Source organism: Bubalus bubalis, chromosome 20 (genome assembly GCF_019923935.1).
Source record: "Bubalus bubalis isolate 160015118507 breed Murrah chromosome 20, NDDB_SH_1, whole genome shotgun sequence".
NCBI classification, from domain to species: Eukaryota; Metazoa; Chordata; class Mammalia; order Artiodactyla; family Bovidae; genus Bubalus; species Bubalus bubalis.
Genome location: NC_059176.1, coordinates 22871603 through 22894549, shown reverse-complemented (window position 1 = coordinate 22894549; position 22947 = coordinate 22871603). Strand labels below are relative to the sequence as shown.

Here is a 22947-nt window from a genome sequence, read left to right as displayed (position 1 = left end):
TTGTCACAATATGAACAGAGAAGATATTGTGTTATTTATTATTAATTGTGTCAGTTCTAAATGAAGCTGTCTAAAACCATAGAAGAAATTACATATTACTTAATTTAGGGACATTCTTCTTCCCTAGTACTTGTTTTGTTTCTTTTCATTCATTAAATTAGGGAAAATTATTAACACCTGAAAGTGTAGCACTTTGGGACACTTGCCACATGGAGTGGTCCCTGGGCCTTATCTTCTGTCCCTCTTATACTGCATGGCAGTGAATACTGAGCCCAAGTACAAAATGTGAATAAATGTCCTCAGGGCAAAAATAGCTTTATTATATTTATCGTTTTGGTTACAGTTTTTCATATAAACTTTGGCCTACAAGTACCCTTCCCCATCCCTCCCCAGTCTTTTCAGAAAGTGAGAAAATCTATGAAGAATAAAAATTTAGAGGAAACCAAAAAAGAAAGAAAGGAAACCTAAATAGTTACAAACATACCAGTTAACTAGGGATCTAAGACCAGGTATAGAACTCCAAGGCTAAAAACTTGAATTTTATTGCCCTTACAAGGGTTGATGATTGGACTACTTGTGATGGGACCTTGCATGTATTTCCAGAATCATAGAAAGACCCCCTTTTTAGTAAAAAAGAATCTAGGGGGGAAAAACCACTCACTGGTTTAGGAAAAGACAAGGAGGTTTGTCTTTGGTCTTGACTGAGCAAAGGGCTCAAGCATCCTAAGAAATCAAAGGGTTGGACACTTAGCGTAATAACCATCATGATGAGAATTCACAAACTAAGACATTTACATAAACGTCTGCACTAGTTGAGTAAAAACTTTGGGTCACCTTGCAAGAAACAAATGCAAAACCAGTCTGGACAATTCATCCACACACAGGTGGACACAACTTCTACAAAAAAGAATTCTCCATGTAAGGAAACAGTCTACTATGAAACACAATTAAAAGAGTTAGACCATTTAGAATTTGAGATAGTAGGAAAAAATGAAAGAGTATGAAACTTGCATGTTTAAACAGACATCATCAAGTAATACATATAAAAGAAGAGCACTATGAAAAGTAGATGGACAGAATTGAAGAAGAATACAAGAAAATATTTAGAACTGAAAACTAGTCATTGACATTAAAAGATAAGTGAACAAAGGTATAGACAGAATTGAAGATAGAATCAGGAGTCTCAATTCACTAATGGATGATAGACGCTCAGAATTCACACACACAGAGAAATGGATATTAAAAGATATGAAAGGAAAATGAATAAACCCAATATATGACCTATAAGAATTTCAAAATGGGAACTGGGTAACAATTCAAGATATAACAGCTATGAGTTTTTCAGGTTTGAGACGCATAGAGAATATCTAAATGATTTAAATAAATCCATCTCTTCGACTATAAAATTGAAGAACTCTAAAGTTAAACTACAGATTTTAAAGCAACCATTGAGTAAAGACAAACCTATACAAGAATGATTATTAGACTAGTATTGACCTCACATTAGCAACAATAGATGCCAGACTGAGGCAGAACAGCATCATCAGAGTACTGAAGATAGAACTTTTGTCATAACAGTTCTATCCAGTAGAGAGTGTCATGAAAACAAAATAATCACCTTTTCAGGCAGAATGTCTCACTAAGAGATTTTTAAAAGCTATGCCTCTTCAAAGAGGGACTTGAACCCAGAAGGAAAGCTCAGAGGGTTTGATAGGGGACTTACACCTATTCTTGTATGAATAGATAATTTTATATAAGCTATTTCCAAAAATAAAATAAGGAAACTTTGTGAGGGTAATCTAACCTTGATAACAAAACTGGAAAGGATAGCCCAGAGAAGGAAAGATACAGGTCAGTTTCATTTAAGAATATGTACCCCACAATCTGATATATTAATATCAAATCCTTGGAAACCCATTTAACATATATATTTTCATACACATAGACACATCCACATGAATGTAAATAATATGTAACAGAATTCGTCTAAGTGGTTATATGATAGAAGCATTCCTTTTAAGGTCACGAGCAAGAGTGGAAGAATAACCACCACTTTTTTTTTTTTCTGGCTACATCTGAAATACATCCAAAGTCCAACTGCTGCACACTACCTCCACTGCTCCCTACCACCCTAGTCTGAGACACATCATCTCTCTCCTGCACTGCTCAATAACCTCTCAGCGAGACATCCTGCTTCTGTCCTTGCCGTCCTTAGAATCTATTCTTTACATTGCAGGAGGAGTGAGCCTACATTGAGGCAAATCATGGTACTTCTTTGTTCTAAGCCCTCCAGCAACTTTCCCACACACTCAGAGTAAAAACCCTGGTCTGTAATATCTCAAGGCTCTTCTGATCTCATCTCCCAGTATTCTGTCCCTTGCTTATTTCACTCCTGCTGTATTCTTCCCCTTGTTAAAACTCGAATATGCTAGACAAGCTTCTACTTTAGAGACTTTGCACTCAATTGTTCCTTTTGCTTGAACCACTGCTTCCAAAGATCTGAAGACTTACTTCCTTGTCTTCTTAGTGTCTTTATTCAAGTATCTTTTTCTCAATTAAAATTTCTCCTATTTAAAGTCATAAAAGATTGCCTTCCTACCCTTTTGATATTCCCTATATTTATTTTTGTCCATAACGTTTTCACCTTCTATCATACTATGTATTTCATTTATTTTATTGTCTCTTTTCCCATCTGGAATAAGAGTTCCATGCGGGAAGGGATTTTTATCTATTTTGTTAAATGCCATATCCCCCACCATTTATAATTAAACCTAGCACAGGATAAGTGCTTAATAAATATCAGTAAATAATATAAGTGAATATCAAGAGTTTGGTAAGACTTTTTCTTTTAAAAGAATTTGTATGTAACTCAAAGTTGGGAAATACTGATACAGATTGCTGAATAATATTGAGATCAGAGGCAGAAAATATTAGAAGAAATGCTCATTTGGATTATGACTGCATCTTGATTTGTATCATAATAATGATTTTTAATTCATTATGACATCTAACACTTGCTGGGTAATGCAGAAGTAACTGTCTAACTCTCAAACTAATAGGTGTACTTACTTATTGGTTATTAAATATCCTCCTTTAAAACTAGATAAACTAAGGAGTGATTTTTTAAAATATTTTACTGAACAATAGATTTAGTAATTTATTTCTTTACAAATCACCCTTGTATCATCATATGGTTTTAATATGCAGCATATCAGTTTTATATCCTATACAGTCATTGTGAAAATGTTTGACATATTTATATTACAATCTCATTTTTAAATGACATAACATTTTAATGATTTTTTTGAATGTAGATGCTTCTGTTAGTTCATTTATGCTTTTGTTTATCATTTCCTTTTTACTTATATTTTTATGTATTCCCAATAGGTCAATGTCATTTCACATCTGTTTTATCACTTGTTTTACTTACAAGTAAGGTTTAGTCAAAATAGGATTAAAAACAATTGTTTCCTTAGTTGTTTCCAAGTCATGTAGCACTCTGTGGCTGTTGTTTTTTCTCAACTGTTTCTTTAGATATTTCTAAAAATATGAAAATCTCATATATATTTTTATGATAATTTTTATTTTAAAAATTAATAAAAGTTCCTCACAGAATATTATATCATAGTTTATTTAGAACCTACTATCATTTTTAGAAGTATACTTTTAATTCAGCCAGCAGATACACAGTGAAAATCATTTGGTCAATGAAAAAAATAATAATTTAATCTTAATTTTACAAGAAATAGGTATTTTTCTAATTTATATGGTAGCATTTAAATTAATAAAAGTCGAAACTGAAAATTGCAATTGAATGTGCCAGAGTACTGTACGCAATATTATTTTGTTCATTTTCAACAGTGCTTTTAACTTACTATTCTTATTGCAAAGGATACTTTGTCTTTGAGAGAGTAAGATGGTATTATTTACATCAATTCATGTGGGTTTGTGAAAAAAATGCCGTGACTCCTTTACTTAATGGGATTCTTTCCCTGTGGCAGTGCAAACGGCTGGAGCAGGAGCTTCATCATCTGAAAGAGCAGAAGCAGACTTCAGCAAACAACATGAGACATCTGACTGCTGAAAACAATCAAGAACGTGCATTGAAGGTAAATCTCCGTTCCTTCTTGCAGGCAAATTAAGGCTGTAAGCCCTTGGTGCCAGCTTTCTGGGCTGCATATATCGGTTGTGTACATTTCAGCAGAAGTGAGCTGTGGTGTTTGCCAACAGCCCCTTCTTTAAACACAGATACAGCACCCTTCTGTCACGGTATTATTTTATTTCGTGTATGTGTACATGAAAACAACAGATTTTCTGAATTTCAAGTAGTGGTATATTAACAACTTTAGGTTCATGCTCATTGTGTTTGTGATTTCAAAGTACATTGTTATCTTTAGTAGTTAAGAAAAAGTGGCCACTCTGAAAGAAAAAAATATATAATGGGCTTTTTCTTTGCATCAGTAATTATTACAGTAATTTTCTAAATGACTTATACTATTAGTGACCCACAGAATTGACGCTCCTTGAAAGGTACATGAATATGTTTGGGAATTGAAACAATACTTCAAATGTTACCTACAGCAAAAAATGAAAGAAAGAAAATATATTCTATTAGAACTTGAAACAAGTAGAGTATATATCATGACAAAAATTGTTTGATTTTAATATAGATCCTATAGTTATAAAAAAGGACATTATTTCAATTTAACTAATTATCTTTTTTTCTTAAGATACTTTTCATTCTCTTTTTTGTCTTTGCCCTGGTTCCTAGCATAATGCCTGTGACATAATAGAGGCCCCTGCCCTCAAGGTGCTTACGTTCTCATTAATGGGTTAAAAATAAAAACACAGCATAGCCACAGGAAACAAAACGTTCATCGTTGTTGTTAATGGCACAGTTAAAGAAAGATGTGCTGTCAAGAAGTTTGTATTGTATTTTGTTGTCTTAAATTCGTTTCTTGCTGCAGATTACAAAAGAACATCATGTCATTAGAAGGGTAAGTCAGCAAACTAGAATCATCAACCAACGTTGAGGAAAATGGTGGCATTTGATGTAGAAATATTTTTAATCTGTTTATGAAGTATGAGGTTTGGTTGGAGATGGATTTTTCTACAAAGTATGAGATGGCTGGATGGCATCACTGACTCGATGGACGTGAGTCTCAGTGAACTCCGAGAGTTGGTGATGGACAGGGAGGCCTGGCCTGCTGCGATTCATGGGGTCGCAGAGAGTCGGACACAACTGAGCGACTGATCTGATCTGATCTGATCTGCTATTTAGCTTCATTCTCAGCAGTGTGTGTGTGTAATAACTTTGCTATTACTATTTAATGCACTTTTCTTTTTTCTCTCAAATTTATAGACAGACCAGAACAATAAATAGGAAAGAAAAGAACTGTAGATTGCTATGATTATTTTTCAGCTACCCCAAGGAATTTTCTATTGTATGAGTAAAATTAAGCATATAATTACTTAGATGTATATTTGCAAATCAAAGGTAACGTTCTTTTAGAGAGAGCCTCCATCATGAGTGTTAGTTTATCAGCCTTAAGGGACAGGTATTATGTGCTCTGTTTGACATGGCTATCAGTATTTAAAATAGGACCTAAAATAAGAATTCTAGTTTGTTAAGTTAATAATAATTGCATGATCTTTATTCTGGCATTTTTGTTTGTGTATTTATGTTAAATTGAATTAAATGATAGCCACTATGTGTAGAGAGAAAAAGATGCATAGTTCCAAGAGATTATTAAAATTAGAAGGCAAATTGTAGACCAAAAGAAACCTGTAAATTCAACACATTAAAAATAAACCCCCATAAAATCATTCTTTAGTTATCTTGTGCCATAATTCCTCATAGAAAACCTTTAAGTTTATTATTAAAATTAGGTCATTTATAATATATCTGCTTTATTCTGAATCATTTTTTTAAATTTTTCTTACCTTTCAGGGTCTTTATTCTTTATTTAGTCCTTTTATTATTATACTTCGTGTCTTTAAATTGCCATATAAGATATGGATAATAATAAGTTTATTACCAAGCTGTTTGGTGAACAAACTTTCTCCTTTCTAAGCAATATGCTTATCTCTTAAAATACATTTACAGGTGTCATTTTAAAAAAATGTTAACTGACAATATTTAACTAGTATCTAATGAAGTTGAGGAAGAATTTTTAAACAAAATCTCTGTCTCTATTTCAGTCTGCCAATAATATTTCTAGTATTTTAACATAAGTGGTACTATTATTAATATCACTGATAAAGGTAATATAAATTTGAATAGGATGATAGCTTAAGTTTTTGTGCTTTATTAAATTGCATTATGCTGTAATTCTTAAAGGAAACAGTCCTACAGGTATGTTGGAAAAAAATCAAAGTTAATGGTTCTACATTACATAGAACTTTCCAAAGTGATGACTGTGGGAAATAACATGATTATTATACATGGATACATTATATGTGGATACTTTTTAGTAATCTAGTGCCATCTGAATGATATCTTTGTTTATCCTAATAACTAGGAAATACTTTGTAAATAATTTTTTGTGATAAAGCATAAAATAAGAATTTTGTTGATCGTTAAATGCATTGTTTTTGAAGTAGTATAGAATGGTGGTGGTTTAGTCACTAAGTCATGTCCGACTCTTGCGACCCCAAGGACTATAGCCTGCCAAGACTCCTCTGTCCATGGGATTCTCTAGGCAAGAATATTGGAGTGGGTTGCCATTTCCTTCTCCAGGGAATCTTCCCAACCCAGGGATCAAACCCTGTTCTCCTGCATTGCAGGAAGATTGCTTAATGACTAAGCTACAAGGGAAGTCGAAGCATGGAATACATACTAGCTAAATTTGGTAGCATGACACTGTTTCCCTACTTTTACAATATTTAAAATTTTCCCTAATAATAAGTAGAACACAGTGATACATATAGGATGAAAGGCTAAATTTATACTGATACTAATCTATACCCTGAAAGTTACGTAAATTAAAAAGATAGTTCATTCCTTCATTTAAAATAAATTTTATCCACTATTAAATTTATTTCTCAATGAACACAATTTTGAACATCTAATGATTTTAAAGTAAATTTAGATTAGGCATAAATATTCATGCATTAGATTTAATAAGAAATGTCATATAAACTGCCTTTCTTTCCTGTTTGATTTCATTTACTTCCCTTATCACATATCTTTAACCTCCTACAATTGGACTTCACCACTGTAATTCCATTGAAACACACCCTTTCTTAAATTACATGTAACCTCTGATGGTTAAACCCATGAAACTTATCATTTCATATCCTGCTTAGTATCCCAGTAAGCCTAACTGGAACACATTTTCATCTTACTAGCCCCTGCCCTCATGAATTACCTTCCTATAATTCTTTGCTTCCATATCTCATCATTTTTCTTTTCTTTGATTGTTATTCTTTAGCTTGTGCCTTTTTTCTACCAGTTCCTAAAGTGTAAATATTCCCCTAAGTTATGTGATTAGTCCCCTACTTTTTGTTTCTTAAAAAAAACAAAAAAACAAAACAGATTTTTTATTTTAGAGATGTTTTAGCTGCACAGTAGAATCAAACAAACTAGAACTCCTTCACACTCAGTGTTCCATACGTTCAGATGCCCCCAGCATCCAGTACAGGAAAGGTACATTTGTTGCAATCCATAACCTACATCAGTGTAACCCACAGTCTGTAGTTTACATTAGGGTTCACTTAGTGTTGTACATTCTGTTGATTTTGAGAAATGTAAATAACAAATATTTACTAATATCATTGTAGTATTACAGAAGAGTTTCACTGTGAAAAAGTATACAGAAGAGTTTCACTCTAAAAATCCTCTGCATTCTACCTATTTATCTCTCCTTCACCTCAGCACCTACCCAGCCATTAATCATTTTAATGTGTCCATAATTTTGTCTTTTCTAGAATGTCATGTAGTAGTTCTGTGCACATTGGTTTCTTTCACTTAATAATCATTTAAAGTTCATCCATACCTTTTGATGGCTTTATACTTCATTCCTTTTTAATATTGAATAAATTTCCATTATTTGAATATACCACAATTTATTTATTCACCCACCTATTGAGGCATCTTTTGGTTGCTTCCAAATTTGGGCATTTATTTATGAATAAATCTGCTGTAAGCATCCACATGCATGTTTTTCTGTGGATGTAAGTTTTCAACTCATTTCAGTAAATGCAAAGAACCATGATTGCTGAATCGTATGGTAAAAGTATATTTATTTTTTGAGGAGATGCCAAGCTGTTTTCCCAAATGGCTGTACCATTTTGGATTTGCTAGTTATGAATGACAGTTTTTGTTGCTCCATATATTTGCCAGCATTTGGTGTTTTGTTTATTGTAGGCTTGTCTTTTCTAATTTCATCCGTTCCTGCAACATCATCTGTCATTTGTGTCCTAACGACTGCTTTGTCTGCCCTTCCACTTGGATATCTTAGTGTCTCCTTTACTTCAGTAAACTTGAAATGAAACCCTGAATTTGACTTCCTAAGTCCTCTCTTCAACCTGGGAGGAAGTCAGGACCTGAGCCAAACTCTGTTGACTCTGTAACTTAACATTTATTCTCAGTTATATTCTCCTTTGTTTACCTTTACAGCTTTATAGAAGCTGGAAAAGTTAAACACTTTGTAAGCTTTTCTTTTTGCCAGTGAGACATAAGAGGAATTCTACAGCGGGGATGACAGAAGAAGGAAGAATCTCAATTTTATAGTGTGAAGTTGGGGCTTCCTAGGTGATGCAGTGGTAAAGAATCCATCTGCTGATGCAGGAGACACAGAGATGTGGGTTCAATCCTTGGGTCAGGAAGAGCCCTGGAGTACAGAATGGCAATGTGCTCCAGTGTTCTTGCCTGAAAAATTCCATGGACAGAGGAGCCTGGCGGGCTGCTGTCCATGGAGTCGCAAGGAGTTGGACATGTGCAACTGAGCACTCTCACACACAAACACACAAATGCCAAGAGAAAAGTATGTTAATCAGTTAGTCATGTCTGACCTCTTGCACCCCCATGGATGACAGCCCATCAGGCTCCTCTGTCCACGGAATTCTCCAGACAAGAATACTGGATTATTCTTGGAAATACTTCTCCAGGGGAACTTTCCAACCCAAGGAGTGAAACTGGGTCTCCTGCCTTGCAGGCAGATTCTTTACTATCTGCATGACCAGGGAAGCTGGCCTTTAACATCATTGAGATTTTTAGCAAGTGAGCCACTTGGAGAACTTTTAAGTCCCTATGTGGTCATCTATGCCCTGACTTATTTTTCTAGTGACATAATGCTATATATTTTAAATCATTCTTAACAATTTTCTATTTACTTCCAAATTGATCAGTTTGTTGTTGTTTAGTTGTTCAGTCATGTGTGACTCTTTGCAACCCCATGGACTGCAGCACACCATGCTTCCCTGTCTTTCACCATCTCTGTGAGTTTGCCCAAACTCATGTCCATTGAGTTGATGATGCTATGCAACATCTCATCCTCTATCCCCTCTTCTCCTCCTTTTTCTCTCAATCTTTCCCAGCATCAGGGTCTTTTCCAATGAGTTGGCTCTTCACTTAAGGTGGCCAAAGTATTGGAGCTTCAGTATCAGCATCAGTCCTTTCAATGAATACCAGGGTTGATTTCCTTTAGGATTGACTGGTTTGATCTCCTTGCTGTTCAAGGGACTCTCAAGTGTCTTCTCCAGTACGACAGTTCAAAAACGTCAATTCTGTGGTGCTCAGCCTTCTTTATGGTCCAACTCTCACATCCATATATGACTACTGGAAAAACCATAACTTTGATTATATGGACCTTTTTCAGCAGTGATGCCTCTGCTTTTTCCATATGCTGTCTAGGTTTATCATAGTGTTTCTTCCAAGGAGCAAGTGTCTTTTAACTTCCAGGGTACAGTCACCATCTGCAGTGATTTTTGGAGCCCAAGAAAATAAAGTCTGTCACTGTTTCCAATTTTTCCTGTCTATTTGCCATAAAGTGGTGGGACCTGATGCCAGTATCTTAGTTTTTTGAATGTTGAGTTTTAAGCTAGCTTTTTCACTCTTCTCTTTCACCTTCATCAAGAGGTTCTTTAGTTCCTCTTAACTTTATTGATCTGCTGCTAAGTCACGTCAGTCTTGTCCGACTCTGTGCGACCCCATAGATGGTAGCCCACCAGGCTCTCGTCCCTGGGATTCTGCAGGCAACAATACTGGAGTGGGTTGCCATTTTCTTCTCCAGTCCATGAAAGGGAAAAGTGAAAGTGAAGTCGCTCAGTTGAATCCGGCTCTTTGCGACTCCATGGACTGTAGCCTACCAGGCTCCTCCATCCATGGGATTTTCCAGGCAAGAGTACTGGAGTGGGTTGCCATTGCCTTCTCCTTATTGGTCAGTTAACATTTGTTAATTAATGGCATTCCCATACTCCTAGACTTGTAGCCTAATATGTAATTGACATGCTCTTCATATCCTTTCAAGCTCTCACCTACTACACAGTGACAGAGCATCCAGTCCTGTCAATTCTGCAACAGTGACTTCTTTTCTATTTTACTCTCTTTTATATTATCATGCCTTGGCGCTATGTCAAGTTCACGATCTAGAAGATAATAGTACCTTCCAATCTAACTTTTTTCCCCTCAGTTTCTCACCTTTGTAATCATTGTCACACTTCCATTAGCTGTCATTCTAAAACACAAGTGACACTTTTCTACCCCAAAACCTTTAGTAAGTCTAACATTTTCAGCAATCAAAGAAGATGGATATTCTGAATAACTTTCTTGATAAAAACAATAAAAAGGTTGCCTGTTACTTTAAGAATATTTTACAAAATGACTGAGAAGACAAGGAATCTGAAAAGGCTTAAAGCAACATGGAAATAGAAAAACAAATGAACAAACGTGGGAAATAAGTGATTGTCTGACGTCATCTTGCAGCCTCAGTGCATTTGTCAAATGGTGGTGAATTTGAACTTTGAACTTTAAGGACTACAAGGACAAGACAAAAGAAAACAGAGCCCAGGGCCTATTTAAACCAGAATGTAATGAAGATCTTTTCCTGAAGCTGGTGTCTTAGATGGTCACACCATCACTGTTTAGGTGAACAAGAGTCAAGCCCTTCATGCAAAATATGAAAGTAAGAAAACTTGATTTTCTTACTTTGGAGAAGCTTACTGTGGAGAAGCTCACAAAAAGTCTCAAGAATTCATCTACCACAGCTAGCTTCACAGCTGGTTTAGGATCACACCTGTTGGCTGAATTCTTGCTATCTGACTTCCTGACAGTAAGAATGGTATAATATCTTAAATATACTGAAAGCAAAAGGAGGACTAATTCCTTAAATATACAGAGAGAAAGCAGCTGTTGAAAACAAGGGTGAAATAATGATTGGATAAATAAAAGAACTTCAGTTGCTTTTCATTGTCTGTTTTGGTTTCTGCCATACAACATGAATCAGCCATTGATATACCTATATCCTCTCTCTGTAACTTCCCTCCCACCTCCCACCCCTCTAGGTTGTTACAGAGCCCTGGTTTGAATTCCCTGAGTCATACAGCAAATTCCCATTGGCTATCTATTTCACATATGGTCATGTATATGTTTCCATGTACTCTCTCCATTTATCCCACTGTCTCCTTCCTCCCTACTCTGCAAGATTTTGTGGTCTTGAATTATTTCAAAATAATACCTTGTTAAAAAATTTTATATGTTCATTGTAGCCAGTGAAAAAGTGCTAAGATATGTAAATGAAATGTTAATAATATTTCCTCTCCTCTCTCACAGTTTCTAGACCTGCCAAATTAATCTTGACTAGGAATTGCAATAGATACCCTGCTTGACTTTTACCTAATTTTAATGAGAATGGATTCTACAGTACACCAACTAGTTGTGATACTTACCATGGGATTTTACATTTCCTTTCATAATTTAGAGTCTCACTTGAATAGTTTGTATATACAGATCATCCCTGACTCTGGTTTTGTGGTTGCTTTGTCTTTTGACATGTTTGTTGTTTTGCTTTTGCTTTTCGTGTATCTCATAATTTTTTCTTTTTTAAATCCTAGACATTGTGGGTAGAATGGTGCTTCTTCTATCAGGCCAGTAGTGTGGGTATTGAGTTGATCTACTGAGGAGTTGATCTGGATTTGGGTTTTGTTGTTATGGTCACTGTTAGTGCATCCTAAGTTTCAAGCTGTTCTCAGAATGAATTGCTGTTGGCCTTTTTCTAAGGATAGAAGTGCAGTGCTGGAGGACTTTCTCAGTGTTAATCTTCCACCCTTCATTTTCAGTTGATCCTGTGTACTTATACCTCGAGGGTGTCTCACTGTACACTCCTGCGCTTATCTAGCATTTGGATGCTGATTTTTACCATCTGGTATTGAAGAACTGAAGGGTTTTTCTGCTTCTATCTTACACAGTCCCTTTGTGATTGGACTTTGGGGTCAGGCTTTCTCAGGATTCCTCTCCATGGGAGCCAAACTCTGACTTGTATCTGTGACAGGTATTGTAAAAGAGAGACGTTCATGCCCCTTTCTCAATGTAGAATCTACCTATCTAATGATATTGGTATCGGATCCTGGGCCTGGATCTATTTCCTGCTGCTCACCCAGGAATAGAAAGAGTTCTATCTTCTACCACTCCCAAGCAGAGTGTGTGTGTGTGTGTGTGTGTGTGTGTGTGTTTTTCCTGTGTCCTGAAGTTTACTGTCCTTCTTTTAGCTGTATATGGCTTTTGATCTGTTTACAGAAAAAGCTGGTGTTGGGATAGAGGGGTGGGGTGGTTTGTTCCTTTCCATAGCAGCAGTTCCCTCCCCCACATCCCCTGCATGCTTACATCACTGAGGGAAGCTCTCTCTGATTTTCTACCCTGTCCTTAATATTTCTTATGAGCACCTGATGGAGATCTATGGGGAAATATCTACCCGTAGTTGCAAGTCCTCTTTTTGTGAAGAATTTCCGAAGATTCTGTGTGATAGATAGCTAACCCTTCTTCCCGTGCTCTACTCTCAGTCAGCTAGACTGTGTATCCCATTTGCTTTGCATGCTTCTCCCTCCTTGAAGTTAAAACTGGTTTTCTGCTGAGCTTAGTTGTCTGATGAGCTCAAGAAAAGGTATGGCTTTGTGCCTTATTTAGCTTTTTTTACTGTCAAAGTGGAGTGACAGCTTGTTCCAGCTTTCTGCAACCTAGGCGTAAGCATTACATCTACTGTTGGACTTTGATGTTGTTTTGTCATATTTAAGTAGCTTCTTTCTAGTATTTTTTTAAAAGTTCTTATTAGTAGATGTATTTTATTGAGTTCTTGGATGCTGAACAACTCCTTGAATAAACTGTTGGATTTGTTTTGTCATTGTTTTCCTGGGAATTTTAAAAGTTATAATCGTCTGCCCTCATATAGTACGTAACTAAGTGTCAGGTACTCTTACTCCATATAGTAGTAAGGAATTTACTTACAGTGGTAAAGTATTTAGACCTTTGCGATAGCAGGTACAGCTGTTTCTAATTTAATAGGGTAATGAACTAAGCAACATGTGTTAATTAACCTGACCCATGTTAGGAGGAGTAGTTAGTGGTGTACCTTAGGTCTGAACCAAGGCTATTGATCTCCAAAGTTCACGTTCTCGAATATAAATGAAAATTACCTGTTTTGTTTGTTTGTTAGTGAGTGTGAATTTTTTTTTCATATATCCAAGGGATTATATGTGAGAATATAAATAATTAGCTGTATTTGTTCATGGTTTTTGTCATTTTTTTCTGTTGGTTTTTCTTTGCTCTCTTTTGGTCCTTTGTCCATCAGCCTTATGGTTTTGTTTTGCGCTGTTTTGTTTTGTTTTGCATCTTACAGCTTTATTGATAAGTATTTCATATACAATAAAATTCACTTGTTTACAGTTTACAATTCTGTGTTTTTTGGTGTATTTGCATATTTGTGCAGATACAACATAACCACAATCGTAATTTTAGAACATTTTCAACATTCACCTAAAACATTCTGTACATTTTTAGCTATCATTCCTCATTCCTGCTAACATCCTCTCCTCAGTCTCAAGCAACCACTAAGCTACTTTCTCTCTCTATAGATTTGCCATTCTGGAGATTTTTTATAAATGAAATTATAGGATATGTGATTCTTTGTGACTGGCTTCTTTCACTTTGCATAATATTTTCAAAGTTTGTTCATATTATAGCATGTATCATCCTTCCTTTTTCTTTGATGCATAATCATTGTACAGATATACTATAATCTGATTATCAGATTATTAGCTGATGGACATTTAGGCTAAACATTTAGACCTTTGACCAATTTTTAATGAATTTTTAGGTATTGTATAAGGTAGGAGTCCAAATACTTTTTTTACATGTGTGTATCCAGTTTTCTCTGCACTATTTGAAAGACTGTTTTCCTCCCTGCAGAATTATCTTGACACCTTCTCAAAAGTCAGTGATCATAAATATGAGAGTTTAGCTCAGGACTCTTCGTTCTGTTCTATTGATCTAACATATCTGTCTCTATGATGGTACCACTATGTTGATCACTCGCTTTGTAGTAGGCATGTCATCTAGACCTGAATTCTCCATTTTGTTTTGGCTTATTTGGCTGCACCTGTTTTGATGGTAATGTTACTAGCTTAGAGAATGACCAAAATTTCTGCCTTCAGCTGTCATCTTGGCAGCTTTAAAATTGCATGAGAATGATCTTGCCTTAAGTATTAAATAGAATCAATTTTTAAAACCATGTACTCTTGGTAACTTTTTATTACAGTGAATTTGTAAATTGCTTTTTCAATAGTTTCACTATATCTAGTTTTTATTTTTCTTAAGTCAGTTTTATTGGTCTGTATTTTTTTTCTAGGAAATACCCTTTTCACATCTCAGATTTTATATTATAGAATTGTAGATAATTTTCTCAGTTTTTGAATTTCTTCTGTTTCTCTGTATTCACTCTTTCATCTGTATCGTGGCATATATCTGCTTTCTCTCTCCCTTTCTCTTTTTTCTTATAAAGTCTTTCCTGGACTTTATGCATTTTATTTTCTTTTAATAAATTCTTGGTTTTATTTATCCTTTCAACTTGCTAAAGTTTCCATTTCTGTTTCCCTTTTCACTCTTTATTCTGTTTTATTCTAATTTTTATAAGTTAATTAGCTTATCAGTCTTTTTTTAAAAAAATAAAATTGTAAGGCTATACACTTTACTCTTGACTATAAGTCCAGCTATGTCTATAGTTTTGGGAGGGATCAAATGTTCATTTTTTTCATGAGTTGGTTCTGTTTTGATTTTTTTTGTTTGATAATTTAGAGAATATAATTTAAACACTTATATTTTAAAATGTATTAATGTTTTATTTCTTACCATGTGAATAATCCACTTTGAAAGATATCATTGACTAAATAAATAAATTACAGTCTCTGTTCAGTGTATGAGGTCAATATATATTCAGTTGAACTCAATTTATGCTTCCACTATAATTGCATCCTTATAATTTTTTCATATTGCTAGGAATTTCTTGCTTTATACATTTGTCTGCTCTATTCTTTGTTATATAGGTATTTAGAACTCTCTCAGGCTATGCATATACCCTACATCGTTATATACTATTCCTTTTCAGACTGCTTACAGCTTCATACCTTCAAGTATACTTTTCTGATATGTGTATTAGTGCCATTATCTTGGTTCATTCCAACTTCTATAACCAGAATATCACAGACCGAGTACCTTATAAATAGCAGATATTTATTTCTCACAATTCTGGAGGCTGGAAAGTCCAAGATCAAGATACTGGTATGGTAAGGATCTGGTAAGGGCCTTCTCTTTTTTTCATAGCTGGCACCTCTCACTGTGTCTTCTCGTGGTGGAAGGGGCAAGGGATCACTGTGGGGTCTACATCAATACCATGAACTCTCTATACTTGTGACCTAATCACCTCCCATTTCAAAGGCCACCTTTCTAATACCATCATCTTTAAGGGTTAAGATTTCAATACTGAAATTTTGGAGTGACAAAAATTCAGACCATAGCAACTAGTTTTTCTTTCTTTTGTTTTTACATTTGCCTAGTGTAATGGTTGGAGAAGGTAATGGCACCCCACTCCAATACTCTTGTCTGGAAAATCCCATGGATGGAGGAGCCTGGTAGGCTGCAGTCCATGGAGTTGCTAAGAGTCGGACACGACTGAGCGGCTTCACTTTCACTTTTCCCTTGCATGCATTGGAGAAGGAAATGGCAACCCACTCCAGTATTCTTGCCTGAAGAATCCCAGGGACGGCAGAGCCTGGTGGGCTGCTGTCTGTGGGGTCGCACAGAGTCAGACACGACTGACGCGACTTAGCAGCAGCAGCAGCAGTGTAATGGTACTGTTCAACAGTAATTTTGCTACTCAGAATTTTTTCATCCTTCACCTGATTTTTATAACCTTTGTTCTCTTCTAAGAAACAGACTTTCCTTATTCCTCGCATGTGGTTTGGCTGGTGATAATACCTCTGTGGCCTCAGGTCTGACAGATCAGAATGTCAGATTCTCCTGGCCACAGCAGTTGCTTCAGAATCAGGCACGTGTACCACATGAAGCCAGTGATTCCATTCCAGGCCTTTTTTCTCTGTGTTGTTATGGATTTAATATAAACAAAAATGAAGTAACTCAAAAAATAAAAAGATCTTTCTGCCTCTGTAAGTACAGATCTGCATCATCAATTTGTTGACTCTGTAAATCCCTGTGCTTGATACATACCTTGTAATTTTCTGTCTTCTGTTTAGAGCATTTTCATTCAAGCTATTCAATATCATAAGTAAAACTTTGAAAAATGCTCTTACATGTACATCTTTCTCTTAGAGCATGTGACCATACAGTGGGAAGTATAGTGGCAGGAAATTACTGGAGAAGGGGGAGAATGATACCGGATTTTGTACAGGTTGCAGTTCAAATCTCTGAAGTATATGAGAGTATTCAGAGGTCAGATTAGAAGAAAAGATACATGAAACAAGAGTGTGTTCCAGAATCTCACTACTGATGCACAGAAATAAATCGTTCACAAAAGAGACTGACAAGCAAGTCAGAAAGATTACCAAGAGGTTGTGTTATCATAGATTCAGAATATAATAAAGTTCTGTGTATGGAGTAGTTCACAGGGTCAAATTCTACAAAGTCAAATATAATCACAAGTGTCCATTTGATCTGACAACTAGGAAGGCAGTGGTACCTTTGTTGTTGCAGATGCAGTTCAGTGGTTCTGATGGTAGCCTTCAATGTAGTAAATTGCGGAGTTAATACATTTAAAAGTGGGGAAAAAGTAGATTATTTTTTGAGGAGCTTTTCTGTGAAGTGTAAGTGTAAGGGTTATATGAATATAACCTGGAGGAAGATTTAAAGAATGGAGAGATCAGTTAACATATCCTCAAGCATTCTCCTTTTATATGAAATCTGATGTGTGCCTGTCTAGCCCAAAGCTAGCTAGTAATGATCTATATTTGTTGTTGTTCAGTTGCTAAGTTGTGTCCTACTCTGTGACCCCAGGCTCCTCTGTCCTCAGCTATCTCCCAGAGTTTGCTGATGCTATCTGACCATCTCATCCAGTTCAAAAAGATTGGTAGGTTCACTTTAGTTCAGTCACTCAGTTGTGTCTGACTCTTTGCAACCCCATGGACTGCAGCCCACCAGGCTTCCCTGTCTTTCACCAACTCCTGGAGCTTACTTAAACTCATGTCCATCGAGTTGGTGATGCCATCCAACCATCTCATCCTCTGTTGTCCCCTTCTCTTGCCTTCAGTCTTTCCCAGCATCAGAGTCTTTTCCAGGGAGTCAACTCTTCCCATCAGGTGGCCAAAGTATTATAGTTTCAGCTTCAGCATCAGTCCTTCCAATGAATATTCAGGACTGATTTCCTTTGGGATGGACTGGTTGGATCTCCTTGCTGTCTAAGGGACTCTCAGGAGTCTTCTCCAACACCACAGTTTAAAAGCATCATCTTCGGCACTCACAATTCTTTCTAGTCCAACTCTCACATCCATACATGACTACTGGGAAAACTATAGCTTTGACTAGATGGACCTTTGTTGGCAAGGTCTCTACTTTTTAATATGCTTTCTAGGTTGGTCATAACTTTTCTTCCAAGGAGCAAATGTCTTTAATTTCATGACTGCAGTCACCATCTGCAGTGATTTTGGAGCCCCAAAAAATAAAGTCTGTCACTGTTTCCTTTGTTTCCCCATCTGTTTGCCATGAAGTGATACGACCGGATGCCATGATCTTAGTTTTCTGAATGTTGAGTTTTAAGCCAACTTTTTCACTCTCCTCTTTCACTTTCATCAAGAGACTCTTTAATTCTTCTTCACATTCTGCCATAAGTTTGGTGTCATCTGCATATCTGAGGTTATTGATATTTCTCCCGGCAATCTTGATTCCAGCTTGTGCTTCATCCAGCCCAGCATTTCTCATGATGTACTTTGCATATAAGTTAAATAAGCAGGGTGACAATATACAGCTTTGACGTACTCCTTTCCCGATTTGGAACCAGTCTGTTGTTCCACGCCCAGTTCTAACTGTTGCTTCTTGACCTGCATACAGATTTCTCAGGATACAGGTCAGGTGGTCTGGTATTCCCTTCTCTTTCAGAATTTTCCACAGTTTGTTGTGATCCACACAGTGAAAGGTTTTGGCGTAGTCAATAAAGCAGAAGTAGATGTTTTTCTGGAAACTCTCTTGCTTTTTTGATGATCCAGCGGATGTTGGCAATTTATTCTCTGGTTCCTTTGCCTTTTCTAAATCCATCTTGAACATCTGGAAGTTCATGGTTCACGTACTGTTGAAGCCTGGCTTGGAGAATTTTGAGTGTTACTTTGCTAGTGGTTAGATGATAATTTAATCATTTGGAATCAGGAAACTGAGAGAGAACACGATAGTGAGCTTTCAAATCTGAGCCCAAAGATCCCAAGGCAGATTTAGGGCCAGGCAGACTGCTGTGCGCTTCCCTGGTGGCTCAGCGGTAAAGAATCTGCCTGCAATGCAGGAGACTTGGGTTCAATCCCTGGGTAGGGAAGATCCCCCGGAGGTGGGCATGGCTACCCACTCTAGTATTCTTGCCTAGAGAATCCCGCAGACAGAGGAGGCTGGCAGGCTGAGGTTCATAGGGTTGCACAGAGCCAGACACTACTGAAGTGACTAAGCAGCAACAGCAGCAGACTGCTGTAGGCCATGGGTACTCTGAAGTTATGAAATAGCCAGTTGGAAAAGTTGGAGCCAATATGTCAATAAAAAGTATGAAATTCTGAAGAAGAGAGGTGAAAAGAGATTTTATCCTGGTTCCTAATAGTATTCTGTTTCCATGTAGGCTTTCTTTTCCACACAATAAAAGTTTTCTTTCTTTATAATGGGCAAGACTCTCAGCTAGACCGGGTTTAAAGTCTGCACGCCAAATGGAGAATTGCCATGACTCATTCATTATAGGCTCTCGGAAAGGAATGGTTGCATTAAAGGGTGACTCTGTGGATTACTGCACCAGGTATAGCCAAATCATCAAAGCCTGTGTAAGTTCATCAAGTACACCAAGACACAATAAAACTGATGAGATTCAGATGAAACAACTGTGAACTGTTCCCTCTTCCATAAAAGGAATACTGAATTACTGTGGGAAACGTCTGTGGAGTTTGTCAGAGGCAAACCCCAAATATAATACTTGTTCAGTTCAGTTCAGTTCAGTCACTCAGTCGTGTCCGACTCTTTGCGACCCCATGAATCGCAGCACGCCAGGCCTCCCTGTCCATCACTAACTCCCGGAGTTCACTCAGACTCACGTCCATTGAGTCAGTGATGCCATCCAGCCATCTCATCCTCTGTCATCCCCTTCTCCTCCTGCCCCCAATCCATCCCAGCATCAGAGTCTTTTCCAAATAGTACTTGTAAATATTTACATTTAATTGCTCCTAATATTGGTTACTATTGTTTTTGTAATTTTTATGTTCATAGTACTATTTTAACAATTTGAAGATATTATTTTGACAAAAAATGATAGAAATATAAAATTACCTTGCATGCTTTCCTATTGTTTTATACATTTTGTAATATGATAAAAAAAATTAATCAAAATGAGCATTTGAGTGAAGACATACACTTTCAGTAGAAGACTGAACTTTAGGCACACAGGCAGACTCATCATTATGGGAGCTGAGTTTAAATAGATCCTGGAGTCTTTCTCCAGCCTTTGGACCTATTATTTCCCTGACTGAAAAATGCTCTGCATCACCTATTGCCCTATTTCCTTTGCCCAGATAATACCTACTCATACCAACTTCAGTTTGGCCACAGTCCTCTTGTCTCTAGCCAAACTGGAGAAAGATTTGGGTAATAGAATCAGTTCAGTTCAGTCGCTCAGTCAGGTCCGACTCTTTGCAACCCCATGGACTGCAGCACGCCAGGCTTCCCTGTCCTTCACCAACTCCTGGAGTTGGTGATGTCCATCGAGTTGGTGATGCCATCCAACCATCTCATCCTCTGTTGTCCCCTTCTCCTCCTGTCCTCAGTCTTTCCCAGCATCAGGGTCTTTTCCATTGAGTCAGTTCTTCACATCAGGTGGCCAAAGTATTGGAGTTTCAGCTTCATCGTCAGTCCTTCCAATGAATATTCAGGACTGATTTCCTTTCAGATCTGGTTTGATCTGAATATATATTCTGAATATTTCAGGACTGGTTGGATCTCCTTTCTGTCTAAGGGACTCTCAAGAGTCTTCTCCAACACCACAGTTCAAAAGCATCAGTTCTTCGGCACTCAGCTTTCTTTATAGTCCAACTCTCACATCCATACATGACTACTGGAAAAAACCATAGCTTTGACTAGATGGACCTTTGTCAGCAAAGTCATGTCTCTGCTTTTTAGTATGCTGTGTTGGTCATAGCTTTTCTTCCAAGGAGCAAGCATTTTTAATTTCATGGCTGCAGTCAACATCTGCAGTGATTTTGGCACCCAAGAAAATAAAGTCTCTCACTGTTTCCATTGTTTCCCCATCTCTTTGCCATCAAGTGATGGGACTGGCTGTGTAGTAGAATGAAATTGTTTTAATAGCAGAATAAGTAACGACCTGAAAAGAAACGTAATATGTGAGAAACCCTTCAGTGCTCCCAGGACTTCCTTCCCGGTCTTTCCTTAGACTGCCCACATCAGCAGTCCTCCTTTCCCCTTGTCCCCAGCTCTCCCTCATCATCTCCTCCGTTTTTTTCCTGACCTATTGGCCTTCTTGGTGACCAAGAAGAAGGTGTAAAAGAGCAGATGTCCACAGTACTTTCTTGGAAACAGTACCCTGGATACCTTTAAAGGCAATGAAGGTCCAATTCATTGGCTGTTAGGTACTGAGTATAGGTTAATTGGTACTGAGTATAGGTTCATAACAGAGGCGTGTATCAGAATCATAAGAAGAATGGTTGTTATTTAAATCTGGGCCTGACATAAAGCATGCTGAATTGGAATATCTTATATGGTGTTTGAAAACTTACTGTCATAGACTTGGTGTTTGGACATAAACTAGGGACAAAATATTTCCCCAACCTTCTCTTATGCCTGTGGATTTCTTTATTTCTGAAGATAGTATTTGTTTTCTACCAATTGTGTGTTTTAATGTTGTTGTTCATTGTTGGTCAGTCCCTAAGTCGTGTCTGACTCTTTGCAACCCCATAAACTGCAGCATGCTAGGCTCCCATTCCTTCATCTTCTCCCTGAATTTGCTCAAACTCATGTCCATTGAGGAGAAGGCAATGGCACCCCACTCCAGTACTCTTGCCTGGAAAGTCCCATGGATGGAGGAGTCTGGTGGGCTGCAGTCCATGGGGTTGCTAGGAGTCGGACACGACTGAGCAACTTCACTTTCATTTCTCACTTTCATGCATTGGAGAAGGCAATGGCAATCCACTCCAGTATTCTTGCCTGGAGAATCCCAGGGACGGAGGAGCCTGGTGGGCTACCGTCTATGGGGTTGCACAGAGTCGGACACGACTGAAGCGACTTAGCAGCAGCAGCAGCATGTCCATTGTCAGTGATGCCATCCAACCATCTCATACTCTGTTGCCCTCTTCTGCTCTTGTTTAATGTTAGTTCTGTTTAATTTTCTAATTGATTTCAGGATTGGGCTGGTATCAGTGTTTCTGTGGCATTATCAGTCTTATATCTTTTATAAATGTGTTTTTTGGTATTTTAGGGATAAGCTAGATGAGACTACAGAGAGACTGCTGGCCAACTAAAATTTTTCTGTTTCAGTTTTTGCATTTCCAGCAATCAAATTCTACACAAGATTGTACCTAATAGTGATTTGAAATGAATGACTTATTAGATTCTCTTGTGAATTGCAGTGTAGTAATACTGTGAAAAGTGTAGTGAAAAATCCAGATGGTTTTTTAAATACTGTGAAATTTAATTTGATGGATTTTTAGTGTTACATGTTCTTTCTAAACTAGAATATATATATATATATATATATATAAACATTAAATTATCAAATACAATTAATATACTCTGGCTACTGAGGAAGTTGTTTCTAATTTCAGACGTGATGCTGGAAAGCAGTGAAGTCCTTCATGAGAGATTACATACAATTCTCAATAAAAGTATTTTTAACAGTGTAGCTTTCTGTACCAAGCAAATCGTTATTGTATTAGCATTTTTGGCTTGAGTGGTTTTTAGACACATAGTTTTTAGTGTAATGCATCTACAGAATGTTGGCATATTTAACTTATTACTAATATTTTAAAAACTAACATTTTATATAAATTGACATAGCTACAGTATGTCTTCTATATCAAAATAACTTTATTGTGTTGTTCAGTGTTGGCTAGTTTTTCTGTTATGTTGATGCATTAAAACAGATATTAAATTTTATCATTAATTCAGCGCCTGGTCTCTCATCAAATCCCCTTAATTACAAATTGGCTCCAAGGATTAGACAGCATGGATTTTAATTTTAACTGAAACAAAAAAAAAGCATC

General features: G+C 36.8%; 1 protein-coding gene across 7 annotated transcripts in view; it reads left to right on the top strand.

Annotated features, from left to right (window-relative positions):
- The window catches only part of MIPOL1 (mirror-image polydactyly 1), a 332144-nt gene that overhangs the window by 150267 nt on the left and 158930 nt on the right, over positions 1–22947 (top strand). For all 7 annotated transcript variants that reach the window (XM_044932758.2, XM_044932757.2, XM_044932756.2 and 4 more), the window contains one exon: positions 4002–4109. In XM_044932758.2, coding sequence (XP_044788693.1) covers positions 4002–4109 — 108 coding nt within the window. The remainder of the gene's footprint in view (positions 1–4001; positions 4110–22947) is intronic.